The sequence below is a fragment of the Drosophila arizonae genome, chromosome 5 (genome assembly GCF_054131065.1).
Source record: "Drosophila arizonae isolate 15081-1271.41 chromosome 5, UAZ_ARI_1.0, whole genome shotgun sequence".
In the NCBI taxonomy this organism is placed as follows: domain Eukaryota; kingdom Metazoa; phylum Arthropoda; class Insecta; order Diptera; family Drosophilidae; genus Drosophila; species Drosophila arizonae.
In genome coordinates this window covers 8256867-8277872 of record NC_142925.1, presented here as the reverse complement: position 1 = coordinate 8277872, position 21006 = coordinate 8256867, and the positions used below count along the sequence as shown (strand labels likewise).

Sequence of the window (21006 nt, the reverse complement as noted above, 5' to 3'; positions counted from 1 at the left end):
GTGAAGTGTGACAGCGCGACACTTGATGAATATGAAAATGATTTTTTATGTAAATGTAGCGCATGAAATTTATAAAAGAAATTAGCAGCTGAAAGGACTCGCAAATGTGAGACTAAAAGAGATTTTTTTCTGCCGGGAGGGGGCAAAAAGCGCGAGAGAGAGAGGGAATGGGCAACTGTTGACAGTTATCCTGACACAAACACGCATTGTCATGTCTAACAAGCATCAGGCCCAGCCTGGGCTTCACATCTCCTGTCAGTCAGAGGCAGTGAAGTGATGCCATGTGTGTGCGTTGGCATGTGTGTGTGTGTGTGAGCCGGGACATTTACATATTTACATTTTACGCAAAAATAATCATAAAAAGAAAGCCAACGTTTACGGCGCTGTGTGCGTAAAGTTGCGTCTGTTGTTGCACTGTTAACGTTTAATGGATCGCAACAACAACAACAGCAACAACAGCGACAGCAGCAAGAACAACAACAACCAGCCTGAGGGCTGCCCAAATGCAATTTGCACAAAGAGGCTGAGCAAATGGCTGCACAAAACTGAATCATTTTAATATAATTTACAGGCAGCACGCACACAAAAAGCACACACACACACACACACGCACACAGAGAGACTGTTCGCTAACAGCGCATTAACAGTGAGCGCGCTGTTAAGCAACTGCTCTCAGCTGAGCTGTGTTTAGCGCACACAAACTCATTCATAAAAAGCCAACAGCTGAGAGCGTAAGCTTAACAGCAGAAGAGAGCGCAGATTAAGCTGTTAGATGCTGCTGTTAGTGCTCCTGTTACTCCTGCTGCTGTTGCTGTGGCATCGGCTGCTTAAATAGGCATCACACAGCATCTGGCGGCAACAGTGGCCGCTGCATCGTTGAGCCTGAACGACGCGTTTCTCTCACAGCAAACATTGCGTAGCCGCCGCGTATCCCTCTCAGTCACTCAGTCAGTTTGATTAGACGCGTGAAGTGTGCCGAGTGCAGCGCATCATTTGCATGACCTGCATTTGCTGATTAACAACAAATTTAATTATGTAATTAGCCGAGTGCTTTAATTATATCTAAACAAAATACGTGTGTGCGTGCATGCATATAAATTAAATTGGAAATTTAATCAGTGACTGAGCATGTGCATCGGAAGTTGTTACAAATTAAACGTAAATCAAATATTGCGCATACGCCCCAGCGGCCACCCGAGGAGTCTGCAATGACACTAAAAGTTATCAAAGCATTGTTGTGTGTCTGTGTGTGCCAGTGTGTCTGCGTGGGAGTGTGTATGTGTGTGTGTGTGTGTTTGCCTGATGTCTGTGCATTGCGCTAATTTCTCACACTTCAAACGTCTGGCAATGAATTTCCGCTTCCCCCCTCACACACTTTGGCTGCCAGCGCTTCGCACTTCACGTTCCACATTCTGATTTCCTGCTTTCTTTGGATTTCCCTTTGTTTGTTTGATTTTTTTTTATTTCTGCTTCTTTTTTTGTTGGCACTTTTCGCTTTTGGCTTCTCACTTCCGCATTTGCCTCGCAGCGAATTGTTTAGCTCAAGTGTTTTGTTTTACTCAGTTCTATGCTCTGATTGTGTCCCTCTATCCTTTTATGCCATAAATTAAGCACTCTGACAGTGCACTTACCTCAGCTTTGTTTGCCGATAAACACTTTATGCGAATTTGAGCTCTGCATTAGCGCCGCCACGCTGCTCGCCAAATCCTTACAATGGCTAAATGGTCCTTGCTAGTTTTTGGCTTGACTGGGCCTGGCTGGATTATCCTGGGAAGAGAAGAGAATAGAGATGATATAGAGCTCGTGTACATCTATTGAAATTTTATTTTTGTTAGGGGTATTCTGAATTAGAAAGTATACCTAGAAAGGCAAATATTCAGTATATTATTTATATTTTTATGGGTTTTATATATCTATAGAAATATTTCTTAGGGGTTTTATTTTTATTTCTGAGAAGAATCTAGAATATAGTTTTCTTTTAGTATACAAGTAAATATATATGCATGTTTTATCATACAAATATTTTATGAAATTTACTATATTTCTTGTCTTTTATATATATATATATATATTTATTGTATAAGATGTATATACTATATTTCGAAATTAACATATTTTTTATTTTTTAAAAATATCTTAAGATGAGATATAGATAGTATTCTATGAAAAGATAGAGAAGTATTCTTGCCTCTCTATTTTACCTTTTCAATGAATATCTAAAATAAAGAATAATTTTGTATATTTATATCTATCAATATCAATAATTATGCATTCAAGAAACTTCTACTCCTTTAAATTTGCATTCCAATAATAATATTTTCCATAATTATAAATGCCCAATTAACTATCAGCCTTGGATATTAGAGCAGATTCAAGCGTTTATCCATCATTAAATCCAAGTAGTTCATTAACTTTCATAGTCGACTCTCTCTCTCTCTCTCTCACTCTTTCTCTCTCACTCCCTCTTTCAGCAATATGCTTGTATAGTCGTAGTCATTATGCAAATTTTAATGAGGTTTTACATGCTTTTACTATTTATTTTAGTTAGGGGCAGCTAACTTAGGGAACTAGAGAACCCATCAACACTTTCTTTTGATTAGCTAATGGCGTTTATTTGATTTCAAATTGTTTACAACACGCGCAGCTGATCTGAGCTGAGCTGAGCCCTTGTGTCTTGTGTTATATAAGGCACGTAGCGCGAAAGTGAAGAAACACTTGTTGGCTTGGCTTGCCTCACTCACTGATTGAATGGGGCTTGGGGCCAGGGGCACTGGAGAGTGAGGCGTGAGGAGTGGCTAGGTTTGGTTAGTTGGTTAGCTGTTGCTGCCTGGCACGTAGCAGTGGCAAATCACAGTTGTGCGATTACCAACTTGGCAAATGAATTGAATATAAGCAATGGGAATGGTAATAGATGTTTCAAATAACACTCACACACACACATACATATACTTGCTAGCAGATGGGCATTGCGCAAGCACAGAAAACTGTTGCCTACTTGCGAGGGCAGCTGTGAAGTGCGTAATAAAAATAACACGAGCAACAGCCCGCAGCAGCGCAGCTAACTGCAGTACTCGTACGAAAATAAACTACAGCTACAACATATACAAAATAAATAATAAAAGAAAAAAATAAATAAACAAGAGGAAGAAGAAGAAGAAGCTGTAAGACAAACAACGAAAAGAACTGTGAACTGTGTCCTCTGTGTGTGTGTGTGTGCGAAGGTTGTTTATTTTGTGTGCAAAGCGCAGCAGAATGCGCCACTAAGTGCAAGTGAAATCCACAAAGGACGACGCCCAGGCACCGGCAGCGGAAACGGAAACGAGAACAACATGCCACGACTTATTAGCAGCTGCAGCAGCCACCAGCGGGCCATCAGCATGACGCGCATCAATTGTCTGTGGCTCGCCCTGCTGCTCGGCCATAGCTGCAACATCTTTGGATTACTGCGACTCGAACAGCACCTGGTCGAGGGTGAGTCTTGAATAGTAGCAACCCCATCTTCCGCTTGGCCAACCGATGTGAAAGACATTACACAGTTCGCTAACTGCTGGCCAATCTTGCACTGCATTCTAAAATAGAGAGCAGCACTGAAGGTTTACATTGTTGCAGAGTTGAGCATCTATTTTTCATTAAAAAGTTTCGTTTTAAGGGAGTCGGAAGTCGGAAGACAGTTGAAAAAGACAGAAGAAACTTGTTAACTTAAAGACTAAATTACAACATTATTATTTAAATAATTTGTAAGGATTAAAATCAATAAAAAATCTGATGATTCTTTTATTTATAGAAATTTTATCAGTAAAAGTATGTAATTATTTTAAATTTATTAAATTTTTTGGGGCAGACAAAACTAAAAAAAAAAAAAATAATAATCTGTAAGCATCATATTTAACAATTTTTAAAGTTGATTATATTCATTTGATATTAATATTTATAAGATAAAAAACAATTTAATTTGTTTTATTTTTTATTTCCTGATTTTTTTAGAAAAAATTAATCAAGATCAAAGTGACAATATGATTAAAGCATTTCTTCTATTTATATACCATGTTAAGCATATTCAACATTTTATTAAAAATTTGCTAATAAAATTTTAAGAAAAATAAAATATTCTAGAATGATGATGCTTAAAATCTGTGTCAAATAAATTATGCACATTTTATGAGCGCACGCTTCAATTGTGTTTTACGTTTTCCATTTGTGATTTGCTCCGCTTGGTCCGACTCCGCTTGATGTCATTATGAGCGCAGCCTTTTGATTTAATGACAAATGCCATAAAACACACAAGCTCACATGCACACACCCACACACAGACACATACGCACATCCACACAAATCTCCGCCCGAATGCGTGTGAGTGTGCGTGTGTGTTTGTGGAGCTTGTGTTTTATGCGCGCTTTTGATTTATTTCCAAGTGCTCGCAAATGTTATGCTTTTCATTATTTTTTATGATAATTTATCAAATATGTGAGCAGCATGTAGAACAAAAAGCAGCCAAACAAAAAATAAGAAAAATGAGAGAGCGAAAGCAAACAGTTGGCAGTCGTCAGTCGTCAGTCGTCGCTCGTAAGTTTATGACCTTTCTGAAAAGGTGGCAACAGCCTGCTGATTGCAGCTTAGCCTCAATAATAGCCCACAAAACGGTTTTAGACCAGTTAGCACAGCTTTAAATAACCTCCAAGCTGAAACAGCAACAACAACAACACTGAGAGCCAAAAGCCAATTCAACAGCAGCTTATAGCGCCTTTTTTTTTTTTGCCATCTTCTCTTTGCCTCCTGTTTACCTGCTGCTGTTGTTGTGACTCCTGCTGGGATCACAGCACTGCCCTTCGAGTATTTGGATGAGCACGTGGATGACTTCAACTACGACCTGGACGAGGCACAATCGCAGGCCAAATACGATGCTCGACTGCTGTCCGAGCAAATGCTGAGCGACGCTGAGCTGCAGCAGAGAGCCGACATGGAATCCGGCATTAACTCCAATTCCAATACCAACACCAACACCAACGGCAACAACAACAACAACCAAAACAGCTTCAGTGCCAACTCCAACAACGACTTGGCGGCTGAGGACGACTTGGAGCCGCATAGTCGAGCAGCGTCATGCTTCACAAATGGCCACAAGTACACACACGGACAAAAGGTAAGCACACACACACACACAAGCACACACACACGGAAGGATTTTGCTACATTTACTGCACCTGTGCGCATATTCATATGCGGTTGCACCACATGCTCTGAACGGCATTTTCTTGCTCTTGGCTGGGCTACAAAATGACTTATTCAGACCTTGATTTCACAGTTGGAACTCTTGGCGAAAGCTTTTTGATAAATGTTGTTTTAGCCACAATTTAACAGAATATATGTGTTATGATATATGCTGTGTACATTTACGGCTTGTGATATATTGAGATTAGTCCATTTCCTGAATGGGTTATTGTTATATTAATATTTATTTATTAATATTGCAGAGCTTAACAAAAATAATGGGAAAATATTTATAAAATAGTTTTTATAATAAAAAATTTGAATAGTAGTTATATTTGTACTTTTCTTTTTATAGAAAACAAAATATTATTTTTTCCCCCACAAAAAATATTTCGCTAAGCTTTATAAAATATTATAAAAATATACTTTCAATACTGAAAATTTCCTATTACTTTAAATTTCAAGTTAAATCTGCCTTATATTTGAAATATATATTTAATTTTAAAGATATATATAAATTAAAAATCTATAAAATTTCCAAAATATATATAAATTAAAAAATATACTAAAATTATAAATATATATTTTACGTTTTTCATCATATTCTCGAAGAGTTTTCAATCTTTCTTCACATTCATTTCTAATTATATTCTGAAAGAATTCTATGTCAACTAACTTTTAAACTATAAAATTTTTGATGTGCTTAGCAAACAGTTGCGAAATGCAAATTTAATCTGATATTGCTGCAATTTTTTTTTTAATAAATCATACAAAACTTTTGAACGAGTAATTTCCTTGAATTTTAAACTCAACTTGGCGAAAACTTTTGTATTTCACTGCAAAGTTTGGCCATTTATTAATTAAAAATCAGTGAAATCTGGCTGCAGCTATTTATTCAAGTATCAGGCACAGCAATTTTATACACATGCATATAGATCGTATAAATATTCAAGTAATATGTTAATAAAAAAATATTAAAAATATAAAGGTACTTTGTTTGACTTAAATTGTCTACTCAAACGGAAAGCTCGCTACAGTTCAGTAAATTTCATTTTATTAAAATTCCATTAAACAAGCTGTAAAGATCTCTGGGCAATTAGCATATACTATATTTCTTTTTTGCATATATATATTTTTTGTTTCTCGTAATTATTTCGCCATTTCAGCTCTTTTGATGCAATTTTAATTGAAGTTAAATTTCAAGCGTTTTTCTATGCTGCATTTAGCTCTGGCTTTAGTTTAGGGGGCCATTGCGAAGCAGCTGTTACTGCATTCACATTCGCATTCGCATTCGCATTCGGAACGCATTGGCATTCATTTCACTGTTTTTGGCTTTGCTTGTTGACCAAAAATAAAATGGCTAAAACAACAACGCAACGAACAACGTGACATTTCAGACACGCAACCAGCAAACATGTTCGATATTGTTTTTTGGGGTTTTGAGCGGGAGAGAGATTTGCTAAGCCCTTGTTTCTTTTTTTTTCTCTCTCTATTTCTCTGGTTTCTCTTGACAGGTGCCGCGTTTTGATGCCTGCGAGGTTTGCCTTTGCATGGACGGCGAAATCTTTTGCTGGTGGGAGAAATGCGGTTAGTTTGAATTCAGTTTTATGTGTTTTAATACACAAAATTGTAGATGCAACTTTTTACTTTCTAAAGCAGATAAGACGAATGTAAACAGAGCAGCAACGGCGACAGCAACGGCGACAGCAATGGCGACAGCGACAGCGACGATGACGACAGCTACTGCAGCTGCTGCTGGCGACTATTCGGATCCATATCGGTACGAGACCACAACGAGAAAATCAACAAAAGTGCACAAAATGGGCAGAAAGGCGGGCAAGCGGCACAAGCATCACAAGAATCAAAAGAATTTTAATGACTACGAAGTTTACCAAAGCCGCAAGCAGGCGCCGGATTATGAAAAGCCAGACATTAAACAGCAGCAGCAGCAGCAGCAGCAGCAGCAGCAGCAGCAGGAGGAGCAGCAGCAACAGCAGCAACAGCAGCAACAAGAAAGAAGCGACAGCATTGGCAACCACAGCAGCAGCGAGGCCAGCAACTACAATATAATCAAGCAACACAAACACGAGCCGCAGCAGCAAAAGTTGGCAACGGCATCGCAGCAGCAACAGCTGAAGGAACCCTTGCAGCACATCTCGACTGCTGCTGTTAATCAAGCAGCAAAGGAAACGCATTATCAACAGCAATTGCCAACGCCTCAGCAGCAACATCAGCACCAGCAACAGCAACAGCATCAGCACCAGCAACAGCATCAGCAGCAACAACATTTACACGCCCATCAGCAGCCGCACTCGACCAGCAAGATTTTAAATTTTCCCGAAAATTTGCCAGCGCTACTTTATTATGACTACAAAACGGAGGAGCATGAACATCATCAGCATCAGCATCATCAGCAGCATTTGCTGCATGAAAAGCAACGATTGCAACAACAGCAGCAGCTGCGACAGCAACAGCAACAGCAGCAACAGCAACAGCAAAAGATATTGCAAAAGGCGAACGCAGTTGTTGAACTCCACACTGTCTTGGGCATTGATAAAAACTTTGATGAGGCGGAAACCGACAGCGATATTTTGCCCGAGCCACCAACCAAGCGACCAGCAACAGCATTGACAACCAGCAGCAATAGCAACGGCAATGGCAACAGCAATGGCAGGGCGACAACAATGGCTTCTCCTGCAGTCGCAACAACAATTGAAATGATGACAACGCCGCGCAGCCAACAAGCAGCAGCAGCAGCAGCCACAGCCACAGCCACAGCGGTTGCCATTGGAAATACAAATGTGAGTGCAAATAAAAAATAAAAATAAAAATAAAATATAAGCAATCAGACTTTACATAGAGCTGACAAAATGCTGAATACTCTGCAGACAGCCAGACAGACGGGCCGCTTTAAGATAAGGCAAAGCACTCCTCTTTGACTCTGATCGATAGATATCCTTTGAGTGGCAAAATAGTTGTTTATGCAGCCAGTCAAGCGCCTTATCGTTTGTTCAATTTCATAGTTAGATGAATTTGCTTGCGAGTTGCTTCACGGCAAAGAGAGATAAATGTAAGCGTGAACACTGAAAGGAAAGCTATTGTTGCTAAAGTTTATACTAGTATATAAAAGGGTTTTATAGTTTGATTGATATATTTTCTTTATTTTATATTTAGCTCTTATGTCAGTCAAATGAACCTTTGAAGCATATATATTATTATAAACCTTAATAAATTGGTTGATTATTTTCTCGTTTATAATTTTTAAAGCTATCGATCAAAATTAAAATGTAAAATAAAAAATTGTAAATTTAATTTTCATTTAAGCTCATATTAACGCAATGTTTCAAAAAAAAAAAAATAAAAATAAATAAAATAAATAAAAATAAATAAATAAATAAAAAAAGTACATAAATAAATAAAATGAAATTAGAAAAGGAATTTAAAAAATCATTTAAATAAAAAATAAATAAATAATGAAATATATATATGTATATATATAAAAAAAAAACATAAATAAATAAACTAAAAAAAAATAATAAACATTTTTTGCTATTAAATTATTTAATATATAAAATAAAATATTTATCAAACTCAATCAAATTTAAATTATTGTTATAATTTTAAAACAACTAAAAACATAATTTTAAATAAGAAATTAAATTTACAATACTTGAATTGGTATAAAATATATATATATATTTATATATAAAACTATACAAAATATTTGGCTTGTCGGGGTAGCGCAATCCTTGTGGAAATCTGAAATTTTTAAATGAAAATTCAAGGATTTCAATTTGCCTTGATTAAATAAATATTAATGCAGCAATTACATTTATTTATTTTGCAAATAAAGAAAGTTTTCACAGCCGTTGCATACAGAAATAGTATAAAATTTAAATTATGTAGATACTTGTAAATAATCAAAAAAGTACAAATACCATCAGCTCTTTTTCAAACTCTTATTTTACGTCAATCAAATAAAAAATCCTGTTAGCAAGTCATATTTGAGTTGAAGCCTACTTAATAGTATCTTTAAATAAAGCTCTAAATAATAGTCCTAAAACTACCTGCTTTTCGACTAAGCTCAGATACTCTCAGTGCAAGCGTATAATAAAATACCCATAAGCCGCAGCAGTAGCAGAAGCAGGAGCAGCAGCAGCAGCAGCAGCAAGAGCAGGAGTAGCAACAGCAGCAACAGCAAATGCCAGTGGTTGCCGTTGCAGTCAGTGACCCGAATGGGGGAGTGACAGACAAGAGCTGCTCCTAAAGTGTGGCCAATTATGTTTTTAAGGATCGTGCACTTTATGGACATGCGCTGGAATCTGTGGCAAAGCTTTTAGCAAAAAGAATATTTTATGCTCGACCTGCTTTATTATTTATTCCAGTTTAATGCTTACGTAGCTGACCTCAAGGCGGCAGCAATGAGACTTGATGAAGAATATTTAGTAGCCATTAGGCTGTCTGTGGCTGCCTCTTTAACGATCCATTAAATTGCATTATATTAAGTCTATTATAATAATCAAAATTGGATTAATCTTTCTCTGTGTGTGTGTGTGTGTGCTTGGATGTGTGCTTATGACTGCAACAGGATCAGGAAATTGAGGAAGCTGACGATGCATTTCATCGCTGGCTGACATCGACGGAACTCAATGTTGACAGCACAAATACGCTCGACGATAGCTTGACAGCAGCAGCAGCATCAGAAGTAGAAGCAGAAGCAGCATCAGCATCAGCCGGAGCCGTCGGAGCAGCAGCATCAGTTGCCGTTGAGCAGCAGGAAACACCAGCATCAACAATAATCGATGATGTTGGCATTAACAAAAGCAACAGCAACAGCAACAGCAGCAGCAGCAGCAGCAACAGCAAAGACAATGGCAACAGGCACGGCAACAACATAGCTGACAATGCGGATGCAGTGTTCTTTCGTAGCTCCTACAATGATTACAGCAGTGAATTCAATGGCAGCGTTGTCAATATTGACATTACGCTAACTGCTGTCGATGTGCATCCACAGCGTCTACAACAACAGCAGCAGCAGCAGCACCAGCACCAGCAGCACCAGCACCAGCAGCAGCAGCGGCAGTTGCCCAAAGCGCAAACGGATTTAATTGCAAATGACAACCAAACGTCTGACGTGGGCGCAAGACAACAAACAACAATGCAACCAACAGCAGCAGCCACAACAGCAGCAGCAGCAGCAGCGGCAGCAACAGCAGCGCCGCGGGTGCCCATCACCAACAGCAGCGACGGCAGCAGGAGCAGCAGCAGCAATCAGTATGTGCCGCCCTACACGCTGACTACGATTATAACAACAGCGCCGCTGGCAACGGGGCGTATGTGCAATGTGCTTGGTAAGTTGACAAGAACAACAATAGCAACAGCAACAACAGCAATATAGACAACAACAACTAACGTAAGAACAACTCTGTCTCTCTCTCTTTCTCTCTCTTTCTCTCTCCACTCTGCTCCACTTGATTGCTGTTGCAGGCAAATTGTATAAAATTGGTGAAATTCTGCCACAGGACACTGGCAACTGTTTGCAGTGCATCTGCACGGATGCGGTGACACCTGATGAGCTGCCCAGCGTCACGTGCAGTCCGCACAACTGTCCGCCGCTCGTGCTGCCCGACCTCTTCGATGCGACTGGTTACTGAGGTTACGGGTTTGTGCTGTAAGTTGTGAATAAAACGAAAAAAAAAAAAAAAACCGAAAATAAGCAAAAAAAAATTCAGAAAAATCTGGCAAACAAATATAAATTCAACTCAAATTACAATGCAATGCATACATATAGACACAAATTGAAACCAAAAATTCGAAATGAAATAAGGTAAAAAAAGCGAAAAATAATAATGAGGTAAAAACGAAATTAATACAAATTAATTGAATTTTAATTGCATTGGAATTAAACATGGGCATTCATTAAAATCTTCAACTGCAGCAGATAACTCATCTATAAAAACGAATTAAATATATATACACAGACACACGCGCACACACATGCACACTCACACAGACTACACAGATACCCAGTTGCTCTGTACTAGCGCAACAATTTATGGATTTCAATGTAAAGCCCTCCCTATCATGAGTGTAATGCACACTCACTAAAACAAATACGAGGAACCTATCAGCAACACTTACACACATTTACACTCGCACACACACACGCACATGCAGTCGTATGTGTATGTGCTAAGTGGAACAGATCAAATTGCTGAGAGCAAAGTCTAGTTTATAAGCTTAATGTTTATGCATTTTACACCCAACAAGAACAAATCTAGTCGAGCCAGATACAACATAAAACTCTGCCCACCCTCTCACTCTCTCTCTCTCTTTTCTCACTCAACCATTCATTCTCCCATACACAGCATGCAAATGAATGTATACACACCATTAGAATTTTAAAGAATTTATAGATGTACTTGAAAGCCCAACAGACGACACACATCTCAATACCAACCTATACACACTATGCTATATACCCACATATATAGAAATATATATATATATATATATACACTTAATACTAATCTATACATATTTATTTTATCATAAGTATCATATATAATATACATATATATATCGGATAGGTACGTATACTCTGTATCCAAGTAAAGTCTAAAGTCTATTAAGCGTCAGCGCTATTAAATATTATACTGTTATTGATTAGGAATATTCATAAAAATATACTGATAAATATATATCTATATTCCTAATCAATAAACATATTTAATTCCTGATCAACATCTGCATTTTCATAAACCACGTTGCCTTTTGAGTCCTATCCGTTTGTCTGTTCGTAAGAGTTTGGAAAACATAGTGAGGCTAAGCAATAATGCATATATCCGATAACTTCTACATTTGGCTATCGATAATATAGGTTATTACTATAGCTAGTTTGAGGTATTTTAATGTTATTGGAAACCCGGATATGAAACATCAAAAATAGCGATTATTGATTACTTCTTTGATATAAATTATTGGACATCCGATAGTTTGATCATCGATATTTATCGATTGTTTGATTACAAATTCCTCTTTTCTCTATACTCTGTTTGTATATATTAAATGTATTGCAGTACTTTATGCACACTGGGTACAGGGTATCAGCTAGTCGGGCTCATTCGACTTGTAATACTCTCAACTTCATCACATTTGATTTACGATATATTTCTATAGGAGAAAAAAACCCATACCATATGGAAGCGTACTTTAAGCAACTATATCCATAACGTAAAAAACTGAACAATGACAAATAATGTATTACGTATCTGTATAATCAGTTGCAACTATGTAGTTTAAGATAGCAATTTTGATTTATTCGATTGCAATGTCAACTTTTTTGTATTGTTTAATTAATGATTTATAATTTCAAAGCTACTTGAACATATGATAAATACGTAATAATTTATAAAAAAAAAAAATAAAATATAAATAATTTAGAGTATTATATGAATAATATGTATAACGTTTTTAGAGAAGAAGAACACCATATCTCGTAGTATTATGAAACTTTTACGAAACGAAACTAATATCTAGACCTAAACTAACAATCATTTATGCTATTTAGTTATAGTTCAGCATTATTTCCACATCAAGCAAAGAAATAAAATTAAAACTATTTTAGGCGTGATAATTAATTCACTTTAAAAATGAAAAAAAAAAAAAAAAATAAAATAAAAGTAATTAACTTAATTTAAGCATAAACGAAACTTGAACAAATATATACTTGAAAAGTAGAAAAACAAAAATGATAGATAAAACGTGAATAGGCACTTGAAATTTTATATAAAACAAAGAGGAAATCAAACATGAAAAACATTTGAACTTATTCAATGCATAAATAAATCAAAATGAATTCTTGTAAAAATCAACATAAATGTACTGAAAAAAGCAAACACAAAAACAAGTTTAATAAAAAATGCAAACAGAATAATTGAGAGATATCAGACAAAAAATAAACATAAAATTGAAATATAATAATTAAAATCGTGTACTCGTTATCCGTATTATAAAAAAAAAGAAACAACCAAAAATGTATACAAAATAAATATTTGCAAATATATCAAATATTGTATGTGTAAAGTAAATGTAATTGCAAAACAAATCTCTTAACTAATCTATTTACACACATATATATGTATGTATATGTATGCATATTTACAGGACTCACACACACACACGTATGTATCTGTATATGTATGTGTAGAACTCTTGTGTTTTGAGAACAAATCAAATTGACATAAATAAACCGAAACTATGATAAATCACACAGCTTTTATTATTTCACTTTTCCATTCGCTAATAGAAACTTGGGTAAAAATTTCGTTGGAACACTTTCTCATTAAATTTATTAAGATATATATGCAACTGGACTGGTTTACCACATATCGCCCACACGATAGGCTATAACAAATCGCTCTCGCTGCCCGACTCAAACCCCGAATCGTCCGCCTCGGCGTCCAGATTGATTGGCAGCGCAAGGTCACGGTTCAGCAACCCCATTTCTTGGCCCGCATGGCCGTGCAGCGTCACATTGGGGTTGCCGAATGCCGCCGCCGGCTGCTCCCAGCGCCGATAGTCCTGCAGTATCATCTGAACACGTCGATTCAACGGCCGTCGATTGTAACGCACCGTTAGCTGATTGTCGCCACTGCCGTCCATAATTTGGCTACGCGCTCTTTTCTCTCCACAGTTCAATTGCGTATTTTAATTTACAGATATATAGAATTTTTTTTTTTGGCTTTTTTTGTTTGTTTTTACTTTCGAATTTGATGTTGTTTAAACTTTGATGTCAAGTAAGGGGTTTATTTTTGCAGTCAAACCAGATATTGTTCCACTAACATTTTCGAATCTCAACTGGCATTTAAAACAAAACGGAAATGAATACGTCGAGCAGATTGACTGTTAATATGCTTGAATAAAGCATGAATCGACATTGGTTAGAGGGGCAGCCCAGGGGACAGAATAGCAGAGGAAGAGCGAAAGAGAGAGAGAGAGCGAGAGAGAGAGAGCAAGAGGGAGTAGAGAAAATACCAAAACTATAGCTCATATGCTGGACGCTTTATTAGATTTTTGGACCACAGCGCAATCAACGCGCTGCCAGCAACCACAAAGCACTTAACTATGTGTGTGCCACAAACACACACACACGTACACGCGTGCATACCTCCCTCTCTCCCACTCCCACTCTATTTATGTGTGTGTGCATGCGGAAACGGAAGCGAGTCAAAGCCTGTGTAAAGTGTTCAGCCTGGTTGACTGACCGCATAAAGCCATCTCCCATTGCCCATTGCCCATTGGTCTGATGTGGCCAAAGCCGAAACGCAGCCATTGGCCATGCACAGCTGGCCGAAAGTATTGCCATTGCCCCATAATGCTGCCACAGAGCCGCACAATGCTTTTTTGCTGTCAATTTGTGATAACGGCCAGCTTCATTTTGAAACAAGTAAGAAAACTCTAGTCGAGAGTGCTCGACTAGATACTACCCTGAACCCAACAAATAAAAATGCTCATTTAGTATGGCTGAAATTTCAATTTCAATGTATTTAAAAATATAAATAAAATACCAAACTCATTTAATAAAATATAAAAATATTTTGAAATAATTAAAAAAAAATTAACATCAGTTGCATCGACCGGGATTCGAACCGCGACTCCTCGGTCGAGCGTCATGCTGCTAACACACTAGGCCACCTCACTCCTGCTAGTGGCGCTGGCAAAACTCAAATAGATTTACTGCTGCAGCGCCATCTACCAAAACTAAATGAAACTAACTGCTGATGTGATTCTAAGAATCTGCTAGAATAACCAAACTATTAAAAACGCACATAAAGTATAGTTAAAATTTCAATTTCGGTGTATTTAAAAATATAAATTAAATAGAAAACGTATTTATGAAAATATAAAAATATTTTGAAACAATTAAAAAAAAAAAACATCAGTGTTGCACCGATCGGGATTCGAACCGCGACTTCTTGATCGAGCGTCATGCACCTAACACACTAGGCCACCCCACTCCTGCTGGTGGCGCTGGCAAAACTCAAATAGATTCACTGCTGCAGCGCCATCTACCAAAACTAAACGAAACTAACAGCTGATGTGATTCAACGAATGTTTTTGTTGTAGCTGCTGCACGTGCGTTTGTTAATTGGCCAAATATTTGATTATTTTTTATTAATTTTTGACTGAACGGAATTTAATGAAACTTTCAGCATATGATCTACATATTATATTGAATATTTGAGAAATTTGAAAAAAGAAAAATCATTCACAATTAGCTATAGAGGCACCTGATTTGAACTTGAATGTTTTTACTCGATAAAAACATAACGGGATGATTTATCGAATTTTAAAAGCAAACTCGACGTCCGCGCTGTATATACGGTCATTTAAAAAAAAAATTCAAGTCTCTAGCTCTTATATCTTCGGAAATCGACGCGTTCAAACATACGGACAGACGGACAGACGGACAGACGGACGGACGGACAGACGGACAGACGGACAGACGGACAGACAGACAGACGGACAGGGCTAAATCGACTCAGCTCGTCGCCCTGATCAAGAATATATATACTTTGTGGGGTCTGCCACGCCTCCTTCTGCCTGTTACATACATTTCAACAAAACCATTATACCCTGATTTCCCATTTTCAATGGGTTCAGGGTATAAAAAAAAAGAAAAAATGAGCAAAAAAATATCTACGACTTTATTTGTGGCAACTGCCACATCGCATGCCACAGCGCGTGCAGCATCAACGCATGTTGCCCGCCGTCCGCCGTCCGTCGTCCCGTTGCCCATTTCACATTTTGTCCGTCCTGAATTATGAAGCCAAGTGAATTGTACGCAATTTCGCCAAAAGCAATCAAATTATTATTAACTGTAAACTGAAACTTGACCGCTTCACATTGGCGCGCTATATAATTTCGAAATTGCAATTTATTCGAGGAGAAGCACATTAAAAATGATATGAGCGTGCTGCAGCTTAAATCCCATTCTCTAATGAACTAATTTTAGTTCGAAATAAATGGCTGAAGTTGATTATTTTAGCTATTGAGCTAACTTCTTGATTGTGGAAAATAATAATTATAAATTATTATTAAAATTTAAATTAAAAGAGATATTATATATAGCTAAAAGCCTTGCAGTTGCATTAAAAACAGCAAAATTGATTCAGACGTCATTTGCCATGCCTTAATGAGGCAACTATATAATTTATTGATATACCCGAAGGCCCCACCAGCCGGAGCTGAATTTTAGGTCAAATTTTGATTCAATATTAGGTCTGTCTAATAAAAATGTATAAATCTGAGATTGACAGGTCAAAAGGGATTCAATTTCAAAGCTTCATATGCAGATGATTAAACTGTTTTTCACGACACATTGAAGCAGAATTTATTATTATCTATATAAAATATTCGAATTCATAGAAACATTTAGATCTGCTAATTAATATGTTATAAAAGTAAAAAGCAGGTTTTATCTATTAGATGATTGAATAAGAGTAGGAAAATGAATACTAATAGATATTGTATAGATAATTTCTCATTTTTTTCTATATCCTGAACCCATTGAAAATGGGAAATTAGGGTATAATGCTTTTGTTGATATATGTATATGTAACAGGCAGAGGGAGGCGTGGAAAGCGTTATCAAATCTACATTCTTGATCAGGGCGACGAGCTGAGTCGATTTGGCACTGTCCGTCTGTCTGTCCGTCTCAGAAGATATACGATTAGAAAGATTATCGAAAATTAGTTATTTGATTATATATCCTACACATTTAAAGCTACAGTTTCTAAATTTTAAATGTATGCATTTTATAGAATTTCGATTTCCCTCTTCATTCCCCTCCCTCTATAACCAATCCATCTCTCTTCCTATCCCCCTCTAATCCTATCCCTCTGTCGAAACCTCAAATGCCTGAAGGCAACTTGCCTGGCCTCTTATCTCATGATCAAAGGCTTTCGACAGTGCCTTGAGGCTGATTTAGTTTTCAGCTGCGACAACGGTCTGAACTTGACTACACAATGAGTGTCGCACCATGTTTAGCCTTTAATCAATATAATATAATATAATCTATTAGCAGATAAAGAAAAAAACAATAGAAATACAAAAAAAGAAAAAATATATATATGAAATTTTATTTATTTATTTATTTTTTTTTTTTTTTGATATACAAGAAATTATTTATTATAGTTTTGGCTAATGTAATGCAAATATGAATAAATATGAATAAAGCTGTGCTCACATTTTCACATTTACTCAGTAATGATCATCAAGCATAACGATTTTTCCCTTTGACTACGACATTAATTTCGTAAGCGTAACTCAAATACAAAATCTATATTATGCATATGAAAATCCAACTGCAGCATTTATCGAGCGAGCGAAATGCTTAAATTAGCTCAGCAAATGCGGTGGCAATAAAAAAAGAAATGTGCAACAGCAGGCTGAGCACAAAAGTCAATGGGTGGCAAAGGCAACTTAAGCAGAAGAGGGAAAAAAGAGAGTGAGAGAGAGAGAGAGAGATGGAGGGAGGGAGGAAAAAAAGCGATGCACGCATTTGCACAATTTTAATTACGCTGCACATTTGCATTTGAATTGCGCATTTTACACGCTGATAAACTCAAATAAAGGGCAACAGTTGGGCGAGCTGCAGCCAAAGACACACACGCACACACACACAAACAGAGCATTAACACACACACATGTGAGTGAGTGAGTGTGTGTGGTATTTTTACTGATTTGCAGTACGTGTAATTTTCAAGTTGACAACTTTTGTGCCAAAGCGCTGACCTCGTTAAAAGAAACACACAAACACACAAGCACACACACACACACACATGCACACAGGTAAGAGCTGCATGTGTATGGGTGTGTGCTTTAGAAATAGCTGTGCCCGCAGCCATAGCCTTATCCATTGCATACTTTTGTGGGCAGCACAAGAGAAAAATTCAGACAGCTGAAAGCGAAAGTCGCATGCGAACAAAAGCGCCAAGAAATTCAACTGGCAAACACAAATACATATTACATATCTATATCTATATATATATACACAAGTACATACATAGATAACATATATATTATATATAGCCTCACATGCGCAGTCTCGCATATAAATACAAATAATTTGGCCATGTTAAGGAAAAGTCGCACACACATATACACACATACACACACACACACAATTCCTTCCGCGCTTCAATCTGTTGCTCTGCTCGGGCCGTTGCTCTGCTTGGCCCACCTGCGCTGCACCTGTCGCCTGGCCAGCTGCAGCAGCTCGTGCAGCCGCTCACTCTCGGCCATCAGCTGGCTGTGGGCCAACTCGCGGCTCGCACGCGCTCCTCGCTCCAGCGGCAGCAGCCAGACGCTGGCATTCAGATTATGATTCTGATACGGATTCGGCTGCTCGTTGACGGGCAAATTGTGGAAGCGCTCATCGCTATGCTCGCTGTTATTCATTTTGGTAAAAAAAACAAGAAAAAAAAAAGTCAGACGAATACTTCGATGCCTCAAACATTAATTGGCACGTGTTGCCTCGCCTCACCTCGCCTACTCTCTGAGCCTGCGTAAATTTTAATTCTCCTTCTACTTAAAAAAAAAAAAAAAAAATAAACAGAAAGCCTTTCAGCCTGCCTCTTGTAAACTGTTTTTAATGACGGCCGCCATTTGGCTAATGATGGCGGCGCCTGGCTAAAGTTTTTAGCTGCAAATTGAAAATTTGCTGCCTACAAAATTGCCAAAACTTTTGTAGCTAGTTTGTTTTTTCTGTTTGTGGTTGACTATTTCCGTTCCTTGTGAATGAAAAATGAGCACGTGTCGCCGTGTGGGCGTGTCGCAGCTGCCCACATTTGAGGTGACATTAATTAGGAGACGCAGAGCGTGCGCGAATATCAAATGAAGATTTCCGCCGGCATGCGGTTTCATTCCGCTAAGAAGTCACGCCGCAATTTAGGTCAACATAAATGTGGCCGAGTGCGAGAGTGTGTGTGTGTGTGTGTGTGTGGTGAGAGACATTTAAGCCGTATTAACAGCTACACACACACACCTTTACTCACCTGCTCGCTTTGTCACCTTTGACAATTTAAATACCACTATGATTAATAAGTCGGCTCATTGCGCATATGACCCGTAGGCCAGCTTTGCTGCGGTTTGGCGGCGCGGGGCTGGCTGCTGCCTGACGCTTTAATAAAAGCCAAGTTGACTGATCCGCTTGAGCCACTCAGCGCACTAAATGCTGTCAATGCCAGAGCAACAAATTGAAGTGCGTCGTCTAAAGGGTCATAAATATGCACAAGCACACATGCTAGACACACACACACACACACACACACACACACTCACACACATACTTACACACCCACTACAAACACACACAGCCAGCGGCTGCATATGGCAATGCCCTGCGGCGAGGCCCAGCGTCGCTGGCAACACTAAAAGGTCGCACGTCGCCCTCACGCTCATTTATAAGCATTCATCATTCATTTGGCACAGCCTCCTGCCCGGCTACACCTACTACGGCCACTCGTCTGGCCCACGTTTACAAAGAGAGAGAGAGAGAGAGAGAGAGAGAGAGAAAAATGTGAATGGAGCACAAGAAAATAAAAAAGAAAAATTCCACAAATGTTTGCAGCATTGTTTGCCTCGGGGCCAGAAAGAGAAAGGTAACAGCTGCAGAGTGAGAGAGGCAGAGGCAGAGGCAGAGGGAGATCGAAAGCGAGAGCGAGTGGGATAGCATGTGGGTGCGATGTTTGTTACCTTAGGCCAGTTCATGGGCCGCTCCGCTCGCATGGTTCCTGAATTGCTGCTCTCGAGCAGCGTTCGCATACAAATTAATCTTCATCTCCATCTTCATCTGCACACACTGGCCGTAGGCGCAAGAAACTCAAGTTTGCCATTTGTTAGGCACTTACTTAAATGCAATACAACAGCCGCAGCAGCAGGAGAAGCAGGAGGAGCAGCAGCAGCAGCAGCCTGGGCAGCAATAGCCTTAAATAGGGGCAAGCTTGCTCTGGTGCCGAGGCGACAATTAAACGTATTACACAAAGAGCTTGTAAGTTGGTTTCATATATGTATGTACTATATACTCTGCATATATGGCACACAGCATATAGGTATCGTATTTATTGAGGGCAGCTTAAATTCACTGAATGCCCCACTAGCAGACCTCAATTAAATACTCTGCTCCTCGCTTCAATAAGCAACGTTCGAACCACCGTAAGCAGCTTAAAATGAAATCATATTTAAATATGTGCCTATTTGAATTTGGCAGCATTAATTTAATAGTAGATTCATGGGAAATCAGGGGGAACCACATGATAAGCTAGAATGGGACACTGGACACATGCTGATAGCTCAACAGCAGAAAGAGAGAAACAGAGAGAGAGAAAGGGAGAACATTTCTAATGAATAAATTTGCGTATATTAATTTATATGCATCAGTAAGTACAATAAACTATATATTAGAAGCTCCAGACAATATTACAGTCTGCTGAACATAGACTATGTAAAAAACGTTAATCAACTGTTAACTGCTAAATTATCAATTGATTCCGCTGTTATTTATGAAAATATGTAAATGAAAGTCGATTCAAGGAAAACATTTTTCATGTTTAGATTAATTAGGCTACTTGCTGAGAGGGAAGGGCAGAGAGATAGAGGAGTAGATAGAAAACGTGAAGCCTATTTACTGTCAACAAGAGTAAAACAAAAAGTTATATAGTCCGTGTATTACTTAAGAACACAATAAACCAGCATATTATAATACAAAAAAAAAAAAAAATTAATAAATAAATA

General features: G+C 38.0%; 1 protein-coding gene and 1 long non-coding RNA gene across 17 annotated transcripts in view; one reads left to right on the top strand and one right to left on the bottom strand.

The window, feature by feature from the left end:
- The window catches only part of LOC149268449 (uncharacterized), a 55082-nt gene that overhangs the window by 8883 nt on the left and 25193 nt on the right, over positions 1 to 21006 (bottom strand). For all 6 annotated transcript variants that reach the window (XR_016270384.1, XR_016270387.1, XR_016270385.1 and 3 more), the window contains one exon: positions 1632 to 1767. This is a non-coding gene — a long non-coding RNA (uncharacterized LOC149268449). The remainder of the gene's footprint in view (positions 1 to 1631; positions 1768 to 21006) is intronic.
- LOC108617492 (uncharacterized) lies at positions 833 to 13478 on the top strand. 11 transcript variants are annotated; one of them, XM_089470763.1, is made up of 7 exons: positions 833 to 1035; positions 3044 to 3471; positions 4818 to 5140; positions 6723 to 6795; positions 6865 to 8009; positions 9797 to 10559; positions 10696 to 13478. In XM_089470763.1, the coding sequence occupies exons 2-7, from the start codon at positions 3330 to 3332 to the stop codon at positions 10860 to 10862; spliced, it is 2613 nt and encodes an 870-aa protein (XP_089326889.1). In that variant the 5' UTR covers positions 833 to 1035; positions 3044 to 3329; the 3' UTR covers positions 10863 to 13478. The 11 variants fall into 11 exon arrangements, with proteins under 11 accessions (XP_089326889.1, XP_089326891.1, XP_089326883.1 ...); XM_089470765.1 differs by having other exon boundaries at positions 2960 to 3471; positions 6868 to 8009; XM_089470757.1 differs by having other exon boundaries at positions 2960 to 3471.

Bases quoted from the DNA above. Each gene is read 5' to 3' on its own strand.
- LOC108617492 (XM_089470763.1), top strand. From the start codon at position 3,330: ATGCCACGACTTATTAGCAGCTGCAGCAGCCACCAGCGGGCCATCAGC. The intron at 3,472-4,817 runs GTGAGTCTTGAA...CTGGGATCACAG, and splicing joins CGAACAGCACCTGGTCGAGG to CACTGCCCTTCGAGTATTTG. The intron at 6,796-6,864 runs GTTAGTTTGAAT...TACTTTCTAAAG, and splicing joins TTGCTGGTGGGAGAAATGCG to CAGATAAGACGAATGTAAAC.